The 25,972-nt window shown below is 37.6% G+C and overlaps 1 protein-coding gene across 1 annotated transcript in view; it reads right to left on the bottom strand.

The window, feature by feature from the left end:
• The window catches only part of LOC103074782 (hephaestin-like), a 108,474-nt gene that overhangs the window by 22,698 nt on the left and 59,804 nt on the right, over positions 1-25,972 (bottom strand). The window contains 3 exon segments of the mRNA XM_007455352.1: positions 19,549-19,680; positions 20,518-20,657; positions 22,217-22,430. Coding sequence (XP_007455414.1) covers positions 19,549-19,680; positions 20,518-20,657; positions 22,217-22,430 — 486 coding nt within the window.

The following is a 25,972-nucleotide window of genomic DNA, read 5'->3' as shown; positions in this document are numbered from 1 at the left end:
ACTGAGTAGAATATATTTGCAGACAGTATATCCAATAAGGGGTTAATATACAACATATACAAAGAACTCATACAACTCAACATTCAGAAAAATGAACAACCTGATTAAAAAATGGGTAGAGGATCTGAATAGTCATTTTTCCAAAGAAGACATCAAAATGGCCAACAGGTACATGAAAAGATGCTCAACATCATTAATTATTAGGGAAATGCAAATCAAAACCATGATAGCAACTCATATCCATTAGAATGGCTATTATCAAAAAGGCAAGAAATAAGTGTTGGCAAGGATGTGGGAAAAAGGGAACCCTTGTGCATTGTTGATGGAAATGTAAATTGGTGCAGCCACTATGGAAAATAGTATGGCAGTTCTTCAAAAAATTAAAAATAGAACTACCATATGATCAAGAAATTCCACTTCTGGGTGTTTATCCAGAGAAAACAAAACCCCTAATTCAAAAAGATATATGCACTCCCATGTTTATTTCAGCATTATTTACAATATCCAAGACATGGGAACAACCTGAGTGCCCTTCAGTGGATAAAATTGATGTGATATATACGTGTGTGTGTAAACACACACACACACACACACACAAAATGGAATTCTATTCAGCCATAAAAAAATAAAATCCTTCCATTTGTGACAAATGAATGGACCTTTAGGGCATTATGCTAAGTGAAATAAGTCAGAAAAAGTCCAATACCATATGTTCTCACTTATATCTTAAATTAGAAAAAAACAAACAAACAAAAAATAAACAACAAAAAACCCAAGGTCATAGATACAGAGAGCAGATTGGTGGTTGCCAGAGGCATGGGTTAGGAGTTGGGCAAAATGGGTAAAGGCAGTCAAAAGGTACAAACTTCCAGTTGTAAAATAAATGTCATGGGGATGCAATGTAAAACATGGTGACTATAGTTTATAATCCTGTATTGCATATTTGAAAGTTGTTATGAGAGTAGACGTTCAAAGTTCTCATCACAAGAAAAAAAATTGTAACTATGCATGGTGACAGATGTTAACTACACTTATTACGGTGATCATTTCATAATGTATACAATTATTGAATTATTATATTGTACATCTGAAATGAATATAATGTCAAATGGCAATTATACTTCAATAAAAAAGAAGCCTCATATGCAAATCCAAGATTGCTGTTGTCATTACCGTAGATGAACAGTGTCTCTGGGAAATCTGTTGTCTGGGGCTTAAAAACAGACTTGAGGTTCTGTAATGCAGTGATGGGTGCCTTTCAGGAGGCTGGTGAAGCAGACCTGATGGTTGTTTTTTTCTCAAAATCCTAACTTGTGTGCATCTTCAATAAGAAGTCTCTATCATATCCTGATATATCCAGTTGACCAATCTGTTACAGAGTTTTACTGAAGACAGTTTTTATGATGTCTTGTGATCAACTTTGTAAAGTGTTCCAGTTTTAACCTGTGATATTTTTGTAATGAATTGTTTATAATATGTTGTAGCTGTACTTAACTCAGCCCATCTTTCACTTAAGATAGTTGTTTACAGACATAAGTATGTGAGCATTGTTGATTTGGAGTTGACCAACTGTTAATATGTGGAAGAGATAGATGATAGTTCTTGATTCTTGTGATGAATGTCTCTGTATATTAATGATTTGTTGGTGAGCACTTAAGGTAATAGAATTGATATACATGTAATATAGCATGCTTCTGAAATACAATTTATTATTTAATCTAGATGTTTAACAACATTATTAGAATATAAGATTTTCCAAGGGTGTAAGTTTTCCATGTATAAAATACAGTCTCTTAAAAAAATATATATGGTGTCTATAGAATGTGCTATGTGTATTTATAACAACTATTTATATATTATGGTATAAGTATTTTTAAATTACATATTTTACATAGATATGTGGGAAAACATTTTTAAGGTGGGTGTACAGTTACAACTCTAACTACATGATACTTGTTTTTATAGTAGTAAAATATTATGCTGCATTATTACTTGCATAATCCTCATTTCACCACAAGTTAACCAACACTCTAACTTATAATACAGACAATAAACTAGGATTCAATAAAGATTTTAGGTTAAAATACAAGTTGTTCATGCCAGTATTCTGAAGTAGTAAGTACAGTTTTTCAACAGTGGTGTGATTGGTCTCATAATTGGGTTAGGTTTTTCCTCTCTACTAAGAAGAAATTTATTGAATACAGGAAAATTTGTATGCCATGTGGGAGTATGTATTATAAAACCTTTAAATTTATTTGGGGAAGAGGGGGAGGTGTACAAATTCTAAGCTTATCAGAACCTATACCATTTAATATGGTTTGGGGATTAGGGCATGTCTGGTATAACCATCTTGGAAAAATCACTTTACAGAGGTAGGCTTCAAAGTGGTTTTAAAATGATCCTTCTATTAAAGGTTTTAGTCATTTACATTGACTAAAATTTAAATAAATTTATCATCTTCCTCCAAAAAAGATCCATAGCAAAGTGTGAGAAAATTTAGTTGTATCCCCCTTGAGATTAGGAAAAAGCTAAGGGTTACCACCACTACCACTAATATTAGAGATCCTGGCAAACACATATGTCAAGAAGGAAATAAGTAGAAGGATAAAATACTTGTTTTTTGCAGAATCAACAAACTACAGAATTAATAAGGAAATTCAGGAAGCCTACCAGATAAAAGATTAAATTATAAAAATCAATAGCATTTAACTACATTAGCAATAATCAATTAGAAATATAATTTAAAATTAGCAACAAAAGCAATAAAACATCCACAGATTAAATTAATTAGGCATATGTAAAACCTTAATGGGGAAATTTTCATAACACTATGAAAAAAGTGTTATGTGTCTTCACAGAGAAGACTATCTGAATAAATGGAAAGTTATTCCAACAAGTGAATAATATAAAAATACCAATTTTCTCTAAAATAATCTATAAATTCAACACAATACAAATCAAAATCATAGTTGGATTTTGTTGTTGAACTTGATAAACTTACTCTAAAATTTATATGAAAAAGTAACACACACTTCAGTCAATCCTGAACAAAGGAGGCCTATCCTCCAAATATTAAGACAAATTTCAAACTTATAATAATAAAAATAGTATGATATTTTTGCAATAATGTAATAACATACAAATACAGTAGAATAAAAACTTGGAGTCAGATCTATTTATTTATAGAAAGTAAACACTGAATGTCCATCAACAGAGGAATGGATAAAGAAGATGTGGTACCTATATACAATGGAATATTACTCAGCCATAGAAAGGAATGAAATTGGGTCATTTGTAGAGACGTGGATGGACCTAGAAAGTGCCATACAGAGTGAAGTAAGTCAGAAAGAGGAAAGCAAATATCATATAATAATATGTGATATATGCTTGCATATATGTGGAATCTAGAAAAATGGTATAGATGATCTTATTTGCAAAGCAGAAATAGAGACACAGACATAGAGAACAAATGTATGGATACCAAGGGGGAAAGGGGTGGGGTGGGAGGAATTGGGAGACTGGGACTGACACATATACATTATTGATATTATGTATAAAAAAGACAACTGATGGGAACATACAATATAGCACAGGGAACTCTATCTAATGCACTGTAGTAACCTAAATGGGAGGGAAGGCTAAAAGGGAGGGGATATCTGTATGTGTATGGCTGATTCATTTTGTTGTGCAGTGGAGGCTAACACAACGTTGTAAAGCAATCATACTCCAATAAAAATTCATAAAAAAAGAAAGTAAACTATAAAGGTGGCAAAAACAAGTAAAATGGGGAAGAGCTGAATTGTTTAAGACATGGTATTGAGAAAACTTGCTCACTATATGGAGACAAAAATTAAATGGATCCCTAGCTAATGGCACATAGAAAGGTAGATTCTGGCATTATTAAAGATCTGAATGTGACAAAATTATAAATAGAAGATAATACAGCCCAATATCCTTGTGACCAGAGGTGGAAAGGACTTTATAAACAAAACTTAAAAAGCACAAATCATGAGGCCAAAATTTGATTACAAATGATGTTCTGTTCAACAAACAACACCATGAACAAAATGAACAGATGAATGACAAATTGGGGAAAGATACCTGCAATGTATAAAACAGACAAGGGACTAATAACTAAAATACAGAAACTCTTGAAAATCAAAAAGAAAAATCTACCTAGAAACCCCAATCTATCTAGAAACCCCAGAATCAGAACACTTCTTACTCCTTTCACTGTATTTGGCTGGCCTGAGCTGCCATCATTTCATACCTGGATTAATCTAATTATCTCAGTCACTCTTTACTGTCTAACTCACTCCCTAAGTGATCTCATGCATATTATATCTTTAAATATCATCTACATGCTGATGACTCTTAAATTTCTATCTTGAGTTCACACCTCTTCTCTAATTTGGCTACACGTGTAGCCAAATACCTACTTGATATTTCCACATCTTAAACTTTATTTCAAACTTCTCCATTTCATTGAATGACAACTATTTCCATTGGTCCAGACCAAAAACCTTGAAACCATCTTTTTCTTATTTCCCCCTCCCATCTCACATCTAGACCATCAAAATATCTCATTGGATCTACCTTAAAAACCCATCCTAAATATGACCACTGCTCATCACTTCCAAGCTACTGTCATCTCATCATCTCTAAACAGAATTACTGCATTGCTTCCTAGATCATCTCCCTAATTCCTCCCTTGCCTACTTATAATCTCTCATCAACACAGCAATCGGATTGATCCTGTTAAAATGTAAGTCAGATCATGTCGCTCCTCTGCTTAAAATCTTCCAATGGCCTCCCAACCCACTCAAAGTTCCTATTATGGCCTGTAAGACCCAACATAATCTGCTTCCTGCTCTTCTTCCACTTTTAAATTTCTGACCTTTTCACCTACCCTTCTCCCTGTGGCCTACTCAATTCCAGAATACTAGCAGTCTTGCTCTTCTTGATCAGAACGAATACACTCTTGCTTCAGGGTCCTTACCCTTGCTGTTCCTTTTTCTTGGAATTTTCTCCCCTTCCTCAAATACTCTTCTCATAGTTGTCTCCCTAGCTCCTTATATCCATCAGGTCTCAAATTAAATGTCACTGCCTCAGGAAGATTTATACACCTCTCCCTCCACCCTGTCACATTATCTTCTGCTTCCTTCATAGAACTTACCTAATTTTGTAAATATGTATGTATCTATTGGTTTCTCACTTATTACCTGCTTTCTCCCCTAGACTGTAAAATTTATGAAGGCAGAGGTCACATTGGTTTTACTAACCAATTTGCACTGCAATATTTATTAGTGACCCCCCAATTTTTTTTCATTAGACATTTGTATTTCTTCCTTCATAAATTTCCTGTCTATATACTCATTTTTCTTTTGCTACTCTTTAAAAATATAAGTATCCTACATGTAGTAACAATATCTTATGTGTTAAACATCTTTTTAGGGTCTCAAACTTAGAAAAATCTATCTCCACCCAGAATTCAGATAAATTTTCACTTATATTTTCTTTTAATTTTTTTATTTTAAGTTATTTTACCTTTAATCTGTTTGTAATTTATTTTAGCATATGGTAATAAACAGAGATCTAATTTTGTTTTTGGCAAGAGACAACTTGTCCTAAAGCCATATAGTCCTCTCTCGGTATCCATGGGGGATTTGTTCCAGGAAACACCATAGATACAAAAATCCATGCTTAAGTCTCTTATATAAATGGTACAGTATTTGCATATAATCTACACACATCCTCTCATATACATTAAATCATCTCTAGATTACTTTTAATATCTAATAAAATGTAAATACTATGTAAATAGTTATAAATACAATGTAAATGCTATGTAAATAGTTCCTGGCCCATGGCAAATTAATGTTTTGGTTTTTGAAACTTTCTGGAATTTTTTTCTGAGTACAGTTGACTCATGAACAACACAGGGTTAAGGATGCCAACCTTCCACACAACTGGAAATCCACATATAAGGACTTCCCTGGTGGTGAAATGGTTAAGACTCCGTGCTCCCAATGCAGGGGGCCCAGGTTTGATCCCTCGTCAAAGAACTAGATCCCACATGCATGCTGCAAATAAGAGTATGCTTGCCACAACTAAGGAGCCCGCAATCCACAACCAAGGAGCCCATCTGCTGCAACAAAGACCTGGTGCAACCAAATAAATATGTTTTAAAAATTATATAAAAAATGAAAATCCACATATAACTTTATGGTTGGCTCTCCATATTCGTGGTTCCTCATCTGTGGATTCAACCAACCACAGATTGGGTAGTACTTTAGTACATATTTATTGAAAAAATCTGTATATAAGAGGACCTGTGCAGTTCAAATCCATGTTGTTCAAGGGTCAACTATATTTTCAGTCTGTAGTTGGTTGAATCCATGGATGTAGTTGGTTGAACCAGTGGATATGGAGGGCTGACTGTATTGATCAATTTTTCCTTTCTGCCACTGAAATGCTAGATTTTTCTAATATTAAACTTTTATATACACTCAGCATTAGAGGCAAGAGGCAAGATTTCTATGCACTTGTGATGATATTAATACAGGACCACAAGAATGTCTGACTTTTATTAATTACTCCTCTCCTTGAGGCTTTTGAAAAACTTTGACTTAAAGTCCTAAACAAAGCTTCCTCATTCTAGCCCCTTGAAACTAAGATAGCTCGATCTGCAGTGCAGGCATAACACAGAAAACCAGTTATATGAGTCTTAACTCATATAACCAGTTTACCCATTTGCAGGTACAGATCAACTTACCACATGGAAGAGTGAAATAGAGAGTGCTGAGATGAGAGAAACAGTAACCCTGCCCACTAGTAAGGCATTCTCCAACAAATATCCTGGGTTCTGTCTAATCAGGTTAATAACATTTCTTAGTGAGGAGACCTAATGAGGGAGGTAGAAAGAAGAAATGTGGGCTAGTATTGGAATAGTTGTATTCCCACAGCTGTTGACAAAGATAGAACTTTGAGACTGTTTCAGGGATTTTTTTTTGTCCTATTAATTATTTTTTAACAGTACCATGCTGCTTTAATTATTGTACCTTTATAATATGCTGTAATATTGGGTTGTGCTAGTCTTCTCTCATTAATATTTTTTAGTAAAGAGTAGTTGATTTACAATATTGTGTTAGTTTCAGGTGTACAGCATAATGATTCAGGTTTTTTCTGATTATATTCCATTATAGGTTATCACAGATATTAAATATAAATCCCTGTGTTATGCAGTATATCTTTGTTGTTTATCTATTTTATGTATAGTAGTTTGTATCTGTTAATTCTATACTCCTAATTTGTCCCTTCCTCCTTTCCTCTCCCCTTTGGTAACCATAAGTTTGTTTTCTATGTCTGTGAGTCTGGTTCTGCTTTGTATATAGACTCATTTTATATTATTGTATTATTTTTTAATTTCCACATATAAGTGTTATCATATAGTATTTGTCTTTCTCTGTATGACTGACTTCACTATGTATTATATTCTCTAGGTCCATTCATCTCATTCATCTTTTAAAATACTTCTTGGATCTTCTTGTCCAGGCATTTCTTATTATTCCAAATGAACTTTATATACAATCATTTCATTTAAGTATAAAAATGTCCAATTGTGATTTTGATTAGAACTGCTTCAAATCTATAAATTATTTAAGGTAAATCACCTCCTATTAAATAATGGTATTTTGTAAAGTTCCATTCTCAGCTCAATGTTATTGTCACTTTACACACTATCTCACTAGGTGATCTCACATATGACCATGATTTCAACTATCATTTATTGTAGTTACTGGTGACTGTTAAAGCTCCACATTTTTACAGATATTACTTCCAAATTACAAACCCATACTCAAATTGAGTACAGCCTCCTATTTTTTTTTTTTTTCGGTATGTGGGCCTCTCACTGTTGTGGCCTCTCCCACTGTGGAGCACAAGCTCCTGACGCGCAGACTCAGTGGCCATGCCTCACGGGCCCAGCCGCTCCGTGGCATGTGGGATCTTCCCAGACCAGGGCACAAACCCGCATCCCCTGCATTGGCAGGTGGACTCTCAACCACTGCACCACCAGGGAAGCCCAACCTCCTATTCTTTTCAGCGCTCTATTTTCCACCTGGATGACTTACAGGTACCTTATAGTCAAGACAATCAAAAAAACTTAATGGGCTTCTCTGGTGACACAGTGGTTGAGGGTCCACCTGCCAATGCAGGGGACATGGGTTCATGCCCCAGTCCAGGAAGATCCCACATGCCGTGGAGTGGCTGGGCCCATGAGCCATGGCCACTGAGCCTGTGCGTCCAGAGCCTGTGCTCCACAACAGGAGAGGCCACAACAGTGAGAGGTCCACGTACCACAAAAATAATAATAATAATAAATAAATAAATAAATAAATAAACTTAATATCTTACCCCTCTAAATAAACAAACAAACCAACAAACAAAAACACCCCATACTTTGTGCTTTTTTATCTTCTTTTGTGAGTGGTACCACCATCTAGGTGCTTAATCCAAAAAATCAGTTTGTAATCCTTAACTCTCTCTTATCCCCTAACACCTGTATAATCATCATGTCCTATTGATTATCCATTGACATCCCTCAAATCCAACTAATTCTCACAATCCTCTTTCCTACCACTTTTGTTAAAGTCATTATCATCACTTGTATGTACAACAACCTTCTAAAAGCTTTCCCTGCTTCCAATGTATCTCCTTTCTCCTTCTACTCATTTATTGATGATTTTAGTACCTGGATCACCATCTTCCTTTCCACCCCAATCTCTACCACTCTTCTGGGTAACTTTGAAGTCTATATGTATGACTCATCTAACATTCTAGCCTTTCAGTCCCTTGATCTCAATTCCAGTAACTTTCACTTCCACCTTACTTTAGCCCCTGGTCAAACCCCAGACCACCTCATCACCTGAAATTGCTCTTCTTAAGTCTTAAAATCAATCCACACTCACTATTTCCACTCCCAAATCTCCCAATTACTCTTTATTCCATTATAATCTGGCTTCTTTTCCCACCAATTTATGAAAAGCACCAGCCATTCCTCTGTTGTTATATCCAATGGGAAATTTTATGTTATCTTATTTAATCTCTCTGAGGAAGCTGAAACTGTTGACCTCTTCATTTTTGAAATGATCTTTTAAACATTTTCGATACAATCTTATCCTGGTTTTTCTTCTAACATCTTGCTCACTTTTTCTCACGCTTACCTTTCAATTAGTACCTCCCTTAACAGTTGGTTTTCCTCAGGGTATCATTCTAGGATTCCTACTGTCCCAATGAATATACTCTTCCAGGGTGACTGTGCTTATTTCTTTGCCTTCAATTACTACTTAAATGTTGATGTCTTTCACATCTATTCCCTCAGATCCTACATTTCTTTTGAGCTTTGGACCTTTACGTCTATTAGATATCTCTATTTCGTTGTCTTACAGACATCACAAATTCAAGAAATTCCAATGTGAACTCACCATCATCCATTCTTCACCATCCCAAATCAGTTTCTGCCCATGTTCCTTATATTGGTGAATGACATTACCATATATCTGGTTGTCCAGGCCAAAAATGTGGGAATCATTCCACTATTTTCCTCCAAATATCTGGCTGTCATTCAAGAATCCTTCTCCTTCTCACCTTCCATATCCAATTAATCAAATCCTGTTGATTCTACTTACTTGATCTTTATAGAACCCATTCCACAACGTGAAATTTCTTCTTTTCTTCCACACTATCAATTTACCAATTTACCTGTATACTTACTTCTCATTTTTTTAGATTAGTGGTTCTTAAGGTGTAGTTCCTGATCCAGCAACATCAGAATCACCTAGGAACTTGTTTGAATAAGAAAATTCTTGAACCCTATCCCAGACCTACTGAATCAGAGGATCTGGGGGTATTCCCGGAAATCTATGATTTAACAGACTTTCCAGGTGATTCTGATGCATGCTAAAGTTTGAGAACTACTGATTTAGATCTCAGCTATCACCTACTCTGGGAAACAATCCTTGATCATCCAAACTTCAGATTAGGCACCCTGTTCTACACTTCCATGGAACATTTTTAAAGCCCCTATTTAACAGTTAAAACATGGGATTATAATTACCAGTTTACTTATCTATCCTAATAGCCCAAGTTTTTTTTTTAGGGTATGAAAAAGTACTATTACCCACTCTTTCTATAATTTCTAAAATTTCTCCTGCACCCAGTAAGGCTCCAGTAAGTGTTTATTCAATGAATGAATGCATGGAAGATAATGTGGTCAAGATTATGGTAACCCTACATTTAGTATTAGAAGTTTAGTATATGACTGAAGTTAGGATTTAGTCTGTACTAAGAGGACAAGAACTTTATCTATGGCTGGGTTTAAGGATCAGTTTGTGGTCTGGGACAGGCCACTCTCTAGTCATGATTAGGAGCTCAGACTATAGCCAAGTTCAACTTCAGATCTAGAGAGGGTTAGAAGCTCAATCTGTATTCAGGGCTAACAACAGTATAAGGCTCCATGTGTGGCAAGTGTTGAGTATGTCTTTGATTAAACAAAAGACCTAAGGTGGTGGAATATGATGGAAGAGTAAGACGCGGAGATCACTTTTCTCCCCACAGATACATCAGAAAAACATCTACAAGTGGAACTGCTCCAATAGAACACCCACTGAATGCTGGCAAAAGACTTCAGACTTCCAAAAATGCAAGAAACTCCCCACGTACCTGGGTAAGACAAAAGAAAAAAGAAAAAACAGAGACAAAAGAATAGGGATGGTACCTGCACCAGTGGGAGGGAACTGTGAAGGAGGAAAGGTTTCCACACACTAGGAAGCCCCTTCATTGCCAGAGACTGTGGGTGGCGGAGGGGGCAAGCTTCAGATCCATGGAGGAGAGCGCAGCAACAGCGGTGCAGAGGGCAAAGCAGAAAGACTCCTGCACAGAGGATTGGTGCCAACCAGCACTCACCAGCCCGAGAGGCTTGTCTGCTCACGCGCTGGGGCAGGTGGGGGCTGGGAGCTGAGGCTCGGGCTTTGGTCGGATCACAGTGAGAGGACGAGGGTTGGCGGCGTGGACACAGCCTGAAGAGGTTAGTGCACCACAGCTAGCCAGGAGGGAGGCCAGGAAAATTCTGGACCTGCTGAAGAGGCAAGAGACTTTTTCTTCCCTCTTTGTTTCCTGGTGCGTGAGGAGAGGGGATTAAGAGCACTGCTTAAAGGAGCTCCAGAGACGGGCGTGATCCGCAGCTAAAAGTGAGGACCACAGAGACGGAGAGGAGATACTAAGGCTACTGCTGTCACCACCAAGAAGCCTGTGAGCGAGCACAGGTCACTATCCACACCACCCCTCCTGGGAGCCTGTGCAGTCCGCTACTGCCAGGGTCCCGTGACCCAGGGACAACTTCCCCAGGAGAACACACGGTGCACCTCAGGCTGTTGCAACGTCATGCCAGCCCCTGTTGCCCCAGGCTTACCCTGCATCCATACCCCTCCCTCCCACCGGCCTCAGTGAGCCAGAGCCCACGAATCAGCTGCTTCTTTAACCCCTTCCTGTCTGAGGGAAGAACAGACGCCCTCAGGTGACCTACATGGAGAGGCAGGGCCAAATCCAAAGCTGAACCCCGAGAGCTGTACGAAAAAAGAAGAGAAAGAGAAATTTATCCCAGCAGCCTCAGGAGTGGCAGAATAAATCTCCACAATCAACGTGATGTACCCTGCAACTGTGGAAAACCTGATTAGACAACGAATCATCCCAAATTGAGGAGATGGACTTTGAGAGCAAGATATATTATTTTTTTCCCCTTTTCCTCTTTTTGTAAGGATGTACGTGTATGCTTCTCTGTGAGATTTTGTCTGCAAAACTTGGCTTTCACCATTTGTCTGAGGGTTCTGTCCATCCATTTTATTTATTCATTTTTTAATTTTTTAGAAAATTTTATTAATAATTATTTTTTTATTTTAATAACTTTATTGTATTTTATTCTATTTTATCCTCTTTCTTTCTTTCTTTCTATTTTTTCTCCCTTTTCTTCTGAGCCGTGTGGATGAAAGGATCACGGTGCTCCAGCCAGGAGTCAGTGCTGTGCCTCTGAGGTGGGAGAGCCAACTTTAGGACACTGGTCCACAAGAGACCTCCCAGCTCCACATAATATCAAATAGCGAAAATCTCCCAGAGATCTCCATCTCAACACCAAGACGCAGCTTCACTCAACGACCAGCAAACTACAATGCTGGTTACCCTATGCAAAACAACTAGAAAGACAGGAACACAAACCCACCCATTAGCAGAGAGGCTGCCTAAAATCATAATAAGGCCACAGACACCAGAAAATACACCACCAGACGTGGACCTGCCCATGTGTTCTCAACCAACAGAACACAGGCACTAGTCCCCTCCAATAGGGAGTCTACACAACACATTGAACCAACTTTAGCCACTGGGGACAGACACCAAAAGCAATGGGAACTATGAACCAGCAGATTGAAAACAGGAGACCCCAAACACAGTGGGATAAGCAAAATGAGAGGACAGAAAAACACACAGCAGATGAAGGAGTAAGGTAAAAACCCACCAGACCTAACAAATGAAGAGGAAATAGGCAGTCTACCTGAAAAAGAATTCAGAAAAATGATAGTAAGCATGATCCAAAATCTTGGAAATAGAAAGGACAAAATGCAAGAAACATTTAACAAGGACCTAGAAGAGCTAAAGAGGAAACAAGCAACGATGAACAACAGAATAAATGAAATTAAAAATACTCTTAAAGGGATCAATAGCAGAATAAATGAGGCAAAAGAACAGATAAGTGACCTGGAAGATAAAATAGTGGAAATAATTACTGCAGAGGAGAATAAAGGAAAAAAACAGTAGAGAACTGAGGACAGTCTCAAAGACCACTAGGACAACTTTACATGCACCAACATTCAAATTATAAGGTTGCCAGAAGAAGAAGAGAAAAAGAAAGGGACTGAGAAAATATTTGAAGAGATTATAGTTGAAAACTTCCCTAATATGGAAAAGGAAACAGTTAATCAAGTGCAGGAAGCACAGTGAGTCCCATAGAGGATAAATCCAAGGAGAAACACGGCAAGACACATACTAAGCAAATTATCAAAAATTAAATACAAAGAAAACATATTAAAAGCAGCAAAGGAAAAACAACAAATAACACACAAGGGAATCTCCATAAGGGTAACAGCTGATCTTTCAGCAGAAACTCTGCAAGCCAGAAGGCAGTGGCAAGACATACTGAAAGTGATGAAGGAGAAAAACCTACAACCAAGAATACTCTACCCAGCAAGGATCTCATTCAGATTTGATGGAAAATTAAAACAGTTACAGACAAGCAAAAGCTGAGAGAGTTCAGCACCAAAAAATCAGCTTTACAACAAATGCTAAAGGAACTTCTCTAGGAAAGAAACACAAAAGAATGGAGAAACCTACAATAACAAACCCAAAACAATTATAAAATGGGAATAGGAACATATATTTCAATAATTACCTGAAAGGTAAATGGATTAAATACTCACACCAAAAGACAGAGACTGGGTGAAAGGATACAAAAACAAGACCCACATATATGCTGTCTACAAGAGACCCACTTCAGACCTAGGGACACATAGAGACAGAAAGTGAGGGGATGGAAAATGACATTCCATGCAAATGGAAATCAAAAGAAAGCTGGAGTAGCAATTCTCATATCAGAAAATATAGACTTTAAAAAAAGACTATTACAAGAGATAAAGAAGGACACTACATAATGATTAAGGGATTGATCCAAGAAGAAGATATAACAATTGTAAATATTTATGCACCCAACACAGGAGCACCTCAATACATAAGGCAAAGAGTAACAGCCATAAAATACATTAGCATAATCATAGTAGGGGACTTTAACACACCACTTTCACCAATGGACAGATCATCCAAAATGAAAATAAATAAAGAAACACAAGCTTTAAATGATATATTAAAGTAGATGGACTTAATTGATATTTACAGTACATTCTATCCAAAAACAACAGAATACATATTTTTCTCAAGTGTTCATGGAAAATTCTCCAGGATAGATCATATCCTGGGTCACAAATCAAGCCTTGGTAAATTTAAGAAAATTTAAATTATATCAAGTATCTTTTCCGACCACAATCCTATGAGACTAGATATCAGTTACAGGAAAAGATCTGTAAAAAATACAAACACATGGAGGCGAAACAATACACTACTTCAGAACCAAGTGATCCCTGAATAAATCAAAGAGGCAATCAAAAAATACCTAGAAGCAAATGACAATGGAGACACGATAAGCCAAAACATAAGGGAGGCAGCCAAAGCAGTTCTAAGAGTGAAGATTATAGCAATACAGTCCTACCTTAAGAAACAGGAAACATCTCAAATAAACAACCTAACCTTGCACCCAAAGCAATTAGAGAAAGAAGAACAAAAAACCCCAAAGTTAGCAGAAGGAAAGAAATCATAAAGATCAGATCAGAAATAAATGAAAAAGAAATGAAGGAAACGATATCAAAGATCAATAAAACTAACAGCTTGTTCTTTGAGAAGATAAACAAAATTGATAAACCATGAGCCAGATGCATCAAGAAAAAAAGGGAGAAGACACAAATCAATAGAATTAGAAATGAAAAAGGAGAAGGAACAACTGACACTGCAGAAATACAAAGGATCATGAGAGATTACTACTAGCAACTCTATGCCAATAAAATGGACAACCTGGAAGAAATGGATAAATTCATAGAAATGCACAACCTGCCGAGATTGAACCAGGAAGAAATAGAAAATATAACAGACCAATCACAAGCACTGATATTGAAACTGTTTTTAAAAATCTTCCAACAAACAAAAGCCGAGGACCAGATGGCTTCACAGGCGAATTCTATCAAACATTTAGAAAAGAGCTAACACCTATCCTTCTCAAACTCTTCCAAAATATAGCAGAGGGAGGAACACTCCCAAACACATTCTACGAGACCACCATCACCCTGATACCAAAACCAGACAAAGATGTCACAAAGAAAGAAAACTACAGGCCAATATCACTGATGAACATGGATGCAAAAATCCTCAACAAAATACTAGCAAACAGAATCCAAAAGCACATTAAAAGGATCATACAGCATGGTCAAGTGAGGTTTATTCCAGGAATGCAAGGATTCCTCAATATACACAAATCGATCAATGTGATACACCATATTAACAAAAAGAGGAGAAAAAACATATGACCATCTCAATAGATGCAGCGAAAGCTTTTGACAAAATTCAACCCCCCCCCGTTTGTGATAAAAGCTCTGCTTTCCTCAGGGAAAGCAGGGAAATTTTCTTCAACCTAATAAAGGCCATATATGACAAACCCACAGCCAACTTCGTCTGCAATGGTGAAAAATTGAAACCATTTTCACTAAGTTCAGGAACAAGACAAGGTTGCCCACTCTCACCACTATTATTCAACATAGTTTTGGAAGTTTTAGCCCCAGCTCTCAGAGGAGAAAAAGAAATAAAAAGGAATCCAAATTAGAAAAGAAGTAGTAAAGCTGTCACTGTTCGAATATCACATGGTAGTATACATAGAGAATCCTAAAGATGCTAGCAGAAAACTACTAGAGCTAATCAATGAATTGGGTAAAGTAGAAGGATACAAAATTAATGCACAGAAATCTCTTGCATTCCTATACACTAATGATGAAAAATCTGAAAGTGAAATTAAGAAATCAATCCCATTTACCATTGCAACAACAAGAAAAAAATATCTAGGAATAAACCTACTTAAGGAGACAAAAGACCTGTACACAGAAAATTATAACACACTGAAGAAAGAAATTAAAGATGATACAAACAGATGGAGAGATATACCATGTTCTTGGATTAGAAGAATCAATATTGTGGAAATGACTCTACTACCCAAAGCAATCTACAGATTTAAATCCCTATCAAACTATCACTGGCATTTTTCACAGAACTAAAACAAAAAACTTCACAATTTATATGGGAACACAAAGAACCTGAATATCAAAGCAATCTTGAGAAAGAAAAATGGAGCTGGAGGAATCAGCCTCCCTGTCTTCAGACTATACTACAAAGCTACATTCATCAAGACAGAATGGTACTGGCACAAAAACAGAAATATAGATCAATGGAACAGGATAGAAAGCCCAGAGATAAACCCACGCACATATAGCCTCCTTATCTTTGATAAAGGATGCAAGAATATATAGTGGAGAAAAGACAGCTGAGAAAACTGGACAGGTACATATAAAAGTATGAAATTAGAACACTCCCTAACACCTTAAACAAAAATATACTCAAAATGGATTAAAGACCTAAATGTAAGACCAGGCACTATCATAAACTTTTAGGAAATCATAGGCAGAACACTCTATGACATAAACCACAGCAAGATCCTTTTTGACTCACCTCCTAGAGAAAATAAAATAAAAACAAATATAAACATATGAGACCTAATGCAGCTTAAAACTTTTGCACAGCAAAGGAGACCAAAAACAAGACCAAAAGTCAACCCTCAGAATGGGATAAATATTTGCAAATGAAGCCCCTGACAAAGGATTCATCTCTAAAATGTACAAGCTGCTCATGCAGCTCAATATCAATAATACAAACAACCCAATGCACAAATGGGAAAAAGACCTAAATAGACATTTCTCCAAAGAAGATATACAGATTGCCCACAAACACATGAAAGAATGCTCACCATCTTTAATCATTAGAGAAATGCAACTCAAAACTACAATGAGATATCATCTCACACCGGTCAAAATGGCCATCATCAAAAAATCTCGAAACAATTAATTCTGGAAAAGGTTTTGGGAAATGGGAACACTCTTGCACTGTGGCAGGGAATGTAATTGGAGAACAGTATGGAGGTTCCTTAAAAATCTACAAATAGAACTACCATATGACCCAGCAATCTCACTACTGGGCATATACCCTGAGAAAACCAGAATTTGTAAAGAGTCATGTACCAAAATGTTCATTGCAGCTCTATTTACAATAGCCCAGAGATGGAAACAACCTAAGTGTCCATCATCAGATGAATGGATAAAGAAGATGTGGCACATATATACAATGGAATATTACTCAGCCATGAAAAGAAACAAAATTGAGTTATTTGTAATGAGGTGGATAGACCTAGAGTCTGTCATACAGAGTGAAGTAAGTCAGAAAGAGAAAGACAAATACTGTATACTAACACATATATATGGAATTTAAGAAAAAAAATGTCATGAAGAACCTAGGGGTAAGACAGGTATAAAGACACAGACCTACTAGAGAATGGACTTGAGGATATAGGGAGGGGGATGTGTAAGCTGTGACAAAGCGAGAGAGAGACATGGACATATATACACTATCAAACGTAAGGTAGGTAGCTAGTGGGAAGGAGCCGCATAGCACAGGGAGATCAGGTTGGTGCTTTGTTACCGCATGGAGGGGTGGGATAGGGAGGGTGGGAGGGAGGGAGATGCAAGAGGGAAGAGATATGGGAACATATGTATATGTATAACTGATTCACTTTATTATAAAGCAGAAACTAACACACCATTGTAAAGCAATTATACTCCAATAAAGATGTAAAAAAAATAATAAACTAAAAATAGAATTACCATACGACCCAGCAATCCCACTACTGGGCATATACCCTGAGAAAACCGTAATTCAAAAAGAGCCATGTACCAAAATGTTCATTGCAGCTCTATTTACAATAGCCAGGACATGGAAGCAACCTAAGTGTCCATCATCAGGTGAATGGATAAAGAAGTTGTGGCACATATATACAATGAAATATTACTCAGCCATAAAAAGAAATGAAATTGAGCTTTTTGTAGTGAGGTGGATGGACCTCCAGTCTGTCATACAGAGTGAAGTAAGTTAGAAAGAGAAAAACGGGGGGCTTCCCTGGTGGCACAGTGGTTGAGAGTCCGCCTGCCGATGCAGGGGACACGGGTTTGTGCCCCGGTCTGGGAGGATCCCACATGCCGTGGAGCGGCTGGGCCCGTGAGCCATGGCTGCTGAGCCTGCGCGTCGGGAGCCTGTGCTCCGCAACAGGAGAGGCCACAACAGTGAGAGGCCCACGTACCGCAAAAAAAAAAAAGAAAGAGAAAAACGAATACCATATGCTAACACATATATATGCAATATAAGAAATAAATAAATAAATAAAAAGGCCATGAAGTACCTATGGGTAAGAAGGGAATAAAGACACAGACCTACTACAGCATGTACTTGAGGTTATAGGGAGGGGGAGGGTAATCTGTGACAACGTGAGACCGTGGCATGGACATATATACACTACCAAACGTAAAATAGATAGCTAGTGGGAAGCAGCTGTATAGCCCAGAGAGATCAGCTCGGTGGTTTGTGACCACCTAGAGGGGTGGGATAGGGAGTGTGGGAGGGAGCGAGATGCAAGAGGAAGAGATATGGGAACATATGTATATGTATAACTGATTCACTTTGTTTTAAAGCAGAAACTAACACACCATTGTAAAGTAATTATACTCCAATAAAGATGTTAAAAAAAGAATAAAATAAATAAAATAAAATAAAATTTACATACCTTAAAAATCGTTTTGTGTATATATATATATATATATATATATATATATATATATATATATATACATATAGTGTAATATTATTCAGCCTTATAAAGGAAGGAAACCCTGTCACACAATACAACATGGATGACCCATGAGAACATTATGCCAAGTGAAGTTATCTAGTCAGAAATGGTCCAGTACTGTATGATGTTACTTACATGAGTTACTTAGGTCAAATCCATAGAGACAAAAAGTAGAATGTTGGTTGCCAGGGGCTGGGGAAGGGGGAATGGCAAGTTACTCTTTAATGGGTATAGAGTTTCAGTTTTGCAAGATGAAAACAGTTCTATGGCTGGATGACAGTGATGGCTGCACAACAATGTGAATGTACTTAATGCCACTGATCTGTACACTTAAAATGGTTATGATAGCAAATTTTATGTTTGTTTTGCCACAAATATTTTAAATGGAAAAAGCCGGCAGAAAATCAGTGTTATAGTGACACAATGTGAAAAAGATTCAACCCACTGCTGCTGGCTTTGAAGCTGGAGGAATCGGGTGTGAGCCAAGGAATGTGGGTGGCCTCTAGAAGCTGGAAAGGACAAGGAAATGGATTCTCCCCTAGATCCTCTAGAAAAGAACACAGGCCCTGCCAAAACCTTGATTCTAGTCCAGGAAGACCCATGTCAGACCTCTAACCTACAGAACCAGAAGATAATAAATTTGTATTGTTTTAAGCCACACACACACACACACACACACACACACACACACACACACACAAAATACCTAAGGTGAGCAGTCTGTTCTGAGATTGAAAAAATGAGTGTTTCATAGGGACAAATTCAGACTGGGGCTTAGTTCTGGTTAATATTCCTGTTTCTGTTCGCTGAGGGCATATATATATATTTTTTAAAGGAACAAGCCAGAGGGCTGAAACAGAGATGCTTCACGTGTTCCTTCACTAAGTGTTCCCACTCACCAGGCTCAGCTGCCAGTGGCCAGCCGGTGCTAGATTCTAGAACTCCATGGGCATGCACAGAGTAGGGCCGGCTGGCATTGTTCTTGAACACCACAGTTAGAATATCACCAACCTCTCCTCTGATAAGTGGACCTAGTATACACAAAAGAAGAAAAAGTCTCATTAGTAGAATAGTGGAACAGGGACATTAAAGACATTAAAAAAGGGATATACATAGGAGCTCCCTAGAATTAGGAGCTTGCCCGGAGAAAGGGTCCCAAAACTGAAAATCATGACTGACTCCATTTTTAAATTCAGAAGTCCTTGAGTTGATACTGCTACCCACAGGATAAAGGTACTTCAACAAGATTATGCCTCCAATTATCCCTACTTTTCCCACCCCAACTCTCTTTGTATAATAGCCCAAGTTTCTAGATATTCAGGTCTCTGTGGAATCATTGTTGGTAAGGAGTGAGAGTTTGACACAGAGTACAGAATTGCTGGGTTCCCTTCAAGGACCAGTGGGTCCCTTCTGTGTGAAGATAAGAATGATGAAACTCATTGGCTCCTATGAAAGTGAAAAAACTACAGCAATAATTGCAAGGGTGTAAGTGTAATACTAGTTTCCCTGTAGCAATAATTGCAAGGGTGTAAGTGTAATACTAGTTTCCCTGTAGGAAACTAGGAATACTAGTTTCCTACTCTTCGATGTTCCTAAGTTCCCTTGCTTTTAGCATTGAAAAAAAAAATCATCACCCTTACAGATCCCTAGATATAGAGGCCTGGAAATACCTGGTTTAGGTTGCAGCAGAATTCATGAATTACCCCCATATGATTGTTTATTTTCATGGATGATTTATAAAATATGACCATAGTTCCACTATAAGGAAAACTGATAATGGGGAATGGAGAGGCCTTCCTGATATGACATGACCTCCCTAAGAGCATCACAGGTTTCTAGACACTAGGAGGGAAGTGGAATTCCCTTACCTAAGATTCCCAAGTGCTCCTCTGATCCAGTCCTTGGCCGTCGGACACTGAATGTACCATCAGTGTATTCCCTGAATACAGCTTTCTTGTATCTGGAACCCAGGAGTCCGTCTTTGTTGCTCAGGAAGATGTGACCATAACTAGAGGAATCCAAAGAGTGGCATCAGCACCTTGCCCTTAACCCCTCATTTTCAAGTATGGGAAAGCTATGTCAGACCCAACCTCATGTCACAGGTATAAGAAGGTGAGGCCTATTCCTTCTAATATCAGATTACACAATTTGGATGAACATCTGCAGTTAAAGATGGCATATTTCAATATTTATTTATATTTCCTTGTTTTCCATCATCCAGTTGTGAATTTATAGTAAAATTAATCTGGTAAGAATCAGAGCCGTGAACTCTAGTTCCAGCCTTAATGATGTATTAGATGGAATTAGTCTGACAAAGAACAAGGTACAGGTGGTAGGAAAATGGAGAATAATAACTGCTTCTGTTGCTGGTGGATAAGGGGTAGGGAGAGGTAGGAAGAAAATGAAATCTTATAGATTTCTCATTATGGGATGTTTTCCTGTTTACAGAGAACTTTATTATTCATTTTATCATTTGATCGTCCCAATACGCTGATGAGGTATGTATGTCCTAGAGGTGGAATCCAGTGATCTAGAGGTGACAGAGCTTATCTTCATTGATACTATCAGCCAGAAAGGGAGACAGGGCTTGGATTAAAGGCTGGTCAAGTTCTTTCAACTATACCACATCACTTTAAATATGAGTAAGCCAGAGTCCAGAAAAGGGAATTATTTTTTTCTAGCTTGCAGTACAAGTTAGCAAGAAGGCTTCAACCTTCAAAAACCAACAGAAAGATTGGCAAAGGGTAGTGAGAACACCAAAAATAAACTGTAGTTGAAATTGCTAAACTGTACCATAATTTCCATTCTCTGCTCCTTCCTTTTTAGTAATAGAATCACCTAGGTTTTAGCTGAGCACATGGCTGCCTAACCAGAGATTACACTTCCTGGACTTTCTTGCAGCTAGGTATGGCCATATGAATAAGTTCAGGATAATGGGGTTTCAGAGAAAGTAATGTATTACAACTTCAGGTCATTGCCTCACAGACAATGCTGCTTGCCATGGATTTAGTTTCCATTTCTTGATAGCTGGGAGTGACTACAACTGGAAGAGATGTCTTAGTTCCAGAGATGAAAGCAAGTGTTATGGGTGACTAGTTAACTTATTGGCCCCGAACTGCTCATATTTGTACTTAAGCAAGAAATAAAATTCTAACATATTTAAGCCACTCTATTTTGGGCTTTTTTCTTCTATACAGCTTAACATCTATCTTAATGACATTTTGTCAAGGGACATCTGAGCTTGGGGACATTCAGTCCCTTGAGTAAATTCCCTATAAAATTTAAGTCCCAATATCAGTGCTTCTGCCTAACCAGAGGAAAGGATGCCTAGACTGAGAGCATGAGGATGTGGGCAAGGTTTTACTTCAGCTCTACAGTATAACAACATAGACAAAGCACTGAGTACCAGCTTACCTGTGTTCTAGTCCTTCCTCTAGATTTGTTGGTATCTTATTAGCTGACTTTAGATAAGTGCCTCCTAAGCTCAGAATTTCAGTATCCTCCTCCATTTCAGTAAAATGGTCCAGAGTCTTTGAAAGTGTGATCACTTCTTTTCTGAAGCCTTACCTGTCCTTCTCAGACTGGTTGTGCCATTCTAGTTCCCAGCTCCTGTCAGGGCAATAGTCCCACTCCATCTCTTCGGCTATGATGTAGTAGATCCTTGCAGCTTGGTAATGTTGACGAGAGTTGGCTTGGTGGCCAGGACACTGGGAGACATTATAGATTGCCCTCATCCCTGCTTCTCTATGGCTGCCTGCCTGGCAGTAAATTTCAAATGTCCCTGAGGTAGGAACAGAGAGAAAAACCTGAATCAAAATACCCCTGTATAGTGTCTGAGGGAGTTCCTACTTCTCTCTAGGCATATTGCAGAGAGTGGGTAGTTTTAGATAAGGTTTTTCCATGCATTAGATAAAAGATTATTACAGGGCTTCCCTGGTGGCGCAGTGGTTGAGAATCTGCCTGCCAATGCAGACGACACAGGTTCGAGCCCTGGTCTGGGAAGATCCCACATGCCATGGAGCAACTGGGCCCGTGAGCCACAATTACTGAGCCTGCGCGTCGGGAGCCTGTGCTCCGCAACAACAGAGGCCGCGATAGTGAGAGGCCTGCGCACCGCGATGAAGAGTGACCCCCACTTGCCACAACTAGAGAAAGCCCATGCACAGAAATGAAGACCCAACACAGCCATAAATAAATAAATAAATAAATACATTGTGTATTATTAAAAAAAAAAAAAAAATAAGTATTATGGATATGACAAAACCATCAATCCTTATGTGTAGGTATTATTTTGACAATTTCAGCCAAACACAAAAAAAAAACCCCCACCCCAACCAAAAAAAAAAAAAAAAAAAAAAACATTGTGTTTTAAAAAAAAAAAAAAAAAAAAAAGATTATTACAAGTTTATTGAGAGAAATGAGCACAGAGTTTAAGAGCTCTGGTGCCAAAGCTACATTGTCTGGGTTTAAAACTAAACCTGCCACTAGGATGACCAGCGCCTCCCTGTTTACCAAGAGCTTCTCTAGTTTTAGCACTGAAAGTCCCACATCCCTGGAAACTCCTCACTTCTGAGCAAACCGGGATGGTCAGTCACCCTATCTGACACTTATTATCTATATAACCTTCAGGAAAATTTTAAGCCTCTGTATGTTTCAGTTTCCTCATGGTAAAGTGTGGCGTGTTTTACTTAATAGGATTGTTTTAGAATTAAACACAATAATATGTAGATATTGCTTGGCACATTATAGAGTAAATGTTCAATAAGTGAAACTGTAAGTAAGTAAATAAAGCTGTAATTATTATTTGAAGGAAGAAATTGACCAATTTTCTCCCTTCCTACCAAGTCTCAAAGAAATAAATGTGTGTATATATATATATATATATATATATATATATATATATATATATGAATTTCTTGATCACAAGAATTCTTACATCAGAGAGCTTTGGAATGGCTTTCCCTAGGTTTTTTTTACAATGAAATGTTTGGATATCAGCCTTAAATGTCTGAATTGTAGAGCTGCCTGGATCTAATCTCAAGATCCAGATTTCTATGTCAAGGACACATAGGCTCATAGACTATTGATCAGAAGAAACTAACTTTTTTACATTTTCCCCAGTATTACTTCCTTTATTGCTGACTGCCTATACCACCACTACAAATTCCTCCTAGCTTTTAAAGGCCTCTATGAGCTAGCTGCAAACTATTGATGCAATCCCACTTACCACTCTGTCCCAAACTCAATCAGTGCTTTAACTAAATCTGTGCCTGATTGCCCCTCTCACATATTTAATTCTTATCTTGGAATTTTCACTCATGTTATTTTTACTTTTCTGGAATAGACCTGCCCAACCCTTTCCCCATAAATATCTATAAGAGTTCACTCATTCTCCAAGACTCAATTCATGCTTCATCTCTTCCAGAAAGTTCTCACTGACTACTCTGGCCCACATTGGACTTTATGTTCTTGGCCTCTCTACTCTTAAAACACTTTACATTTAAATCACATGGTTAAGGACTAAGTGATCCTCTCTTTAAAAAACAGTCCTTTCTACTAGTTTATAGACTTCTTGAAAAAATCTAATATTTTCTTTCCATATCTACTTTCTGACTTTTCAATTTCCCTTATACCCCAAATCTATTCCATCAATAAATCCTATCATCTCTTCTCTCAGAGTCATCCTTCTGTTTCCACTCTCACTTCCTTAGTCAAAGCCACTATCGTCTCTCACCTGGAAAACTTCAATGGTCTCACAACTGTCTTCTCTGTTTCTCCCTCCCACCTCAAACATGCTCCAAACAAGATACAGGGTCCTCTAACAAATATGATCCAGAGCACATTGCTCCCTTGTTTAAATGCTCCATTCATACTCAGAATACAATTCAAGTTCCTGACTGTGGTCTATAAGGCCCTATATAATATGACTCTTTCCAACCTCTATGATTTCATATGATGTCAGGCTTCTCCTTGCTCACTACACTCCAACCATACTGGCCTTCTTTCTGACCCTTGAACAAACCACATTTATTCCCACCTTGAGACATTTACACTTGCTTGTCCCTCTGCTCGGAATATTCTGCTCAGAGATCTTCATATAGCTCCTTCCTCCCCATTCCTTAGATCTTAAATGTCACAATCTCAGAGTGGTCTTCCCTAAATAACTTCTCTAAAGCTCCAATCAGTTCATCACACCATTGTATTTTATTTCCTTCATGACATATATCATGATCTGAAATTATCTTATTATTTTATGTGTGTGTGTTTGTTGTAGATATCCCCTGGGAGTATCATGTCTATCTTTTCACCTCTCTATCCCAGTCTTAACACATAGAATGTGTGCAATAAATATGTGTTGAGTGAATGAATTTCTGTGCAAATGAATGACTGTATACACTGTCCAAACATCATAGCTTAGGGGTTGGTATGGAGAAGAAAGTCTGATGATCACTGGAGGGAATGGGAAAAAAATAGAAGTCTTTTTGGGAGAATCATATGACCTGGGACTATCACATCATCTCATATGGACATTGTTGTCCAAGGTGATTCTTTTAAAAAATAATATTAATTTGGCTTCACCAGGTCTTAGTTTTAGCACACGGGATCTTTAGTTGCACCATGTGGGTTCTAGTTCCCTGACCAGGGATTGAACTCTGGCCCCCTGCATTGAGAGTGTGGAGTCTTAGTCACTGGACCATGAAGGAAGTCCCCAAGTTGCTTCTTTTTCAATGCTTTTCTGCCTTTGGCATATGAGTCTCCTCCTACCTCCGTGACCAATCTTTTTTCTGTCTCCTTAACCTGGTTTGTCTTCTCCCTTCTACCACTTAAATGTTGATTTTTGCTTTAAGTTTTATTTCCTATAACTTTATATGCTAAAGGACTTAAACTATGAAAATACTCAAATCTCTCTCTCTAGCCTGGACTTTTCCTCCAATGTTTATATTTCTACCCACAGCTATCTACTGTAAAGTCCACACCACTTGGACTTCACAAGAAATGTGAAGTAATAATGTGAAGTAATAAATGTTCTCTTTGCTGCTGAGAAATCTAACATGAAGTTGGTGGAAAATAGCACATTACACGCTCTAGCCTCTTTTTCTGCCACTTTCCCTGGATATCAAACTCTAGTATCAGTGGTTCTTTCGGAAAAGCTGAGGTGTATTATTCGGGACATTTTTAAGTGCAAAATCATCATTTCTATTAAATGTAATTAATATTTGAAATTAAAATATTATTAGAATTTAAAGCAAAGCAAAAACAGGATTAAAAATGTCACCAATAAACCCACAACACTCACACTCCTAGCATTTTTTTTTTTTTTTT

The sequence above is a fragment of the Lipotes vexillifer genome, unplaced genomic scaffold (assembly GCF_000442215.2).
Source record: "Lipotes vexillifer unplaced genomic scaffold, Lipotes_vexillifer_v1.1 scaffold1249, whole genome shotgun sequence".
NCBI lineage: Eukaryota > Metazoa > Chordata > Mammalia > Artiodactyla > Lipotidae > Lipotes > Lipotes vexillifer.
The sequence above is the reverse complement of the archived record's forward strand: the minus strand, read 5'-3'. Positions and strand labels throughout refer to the sequence as shown.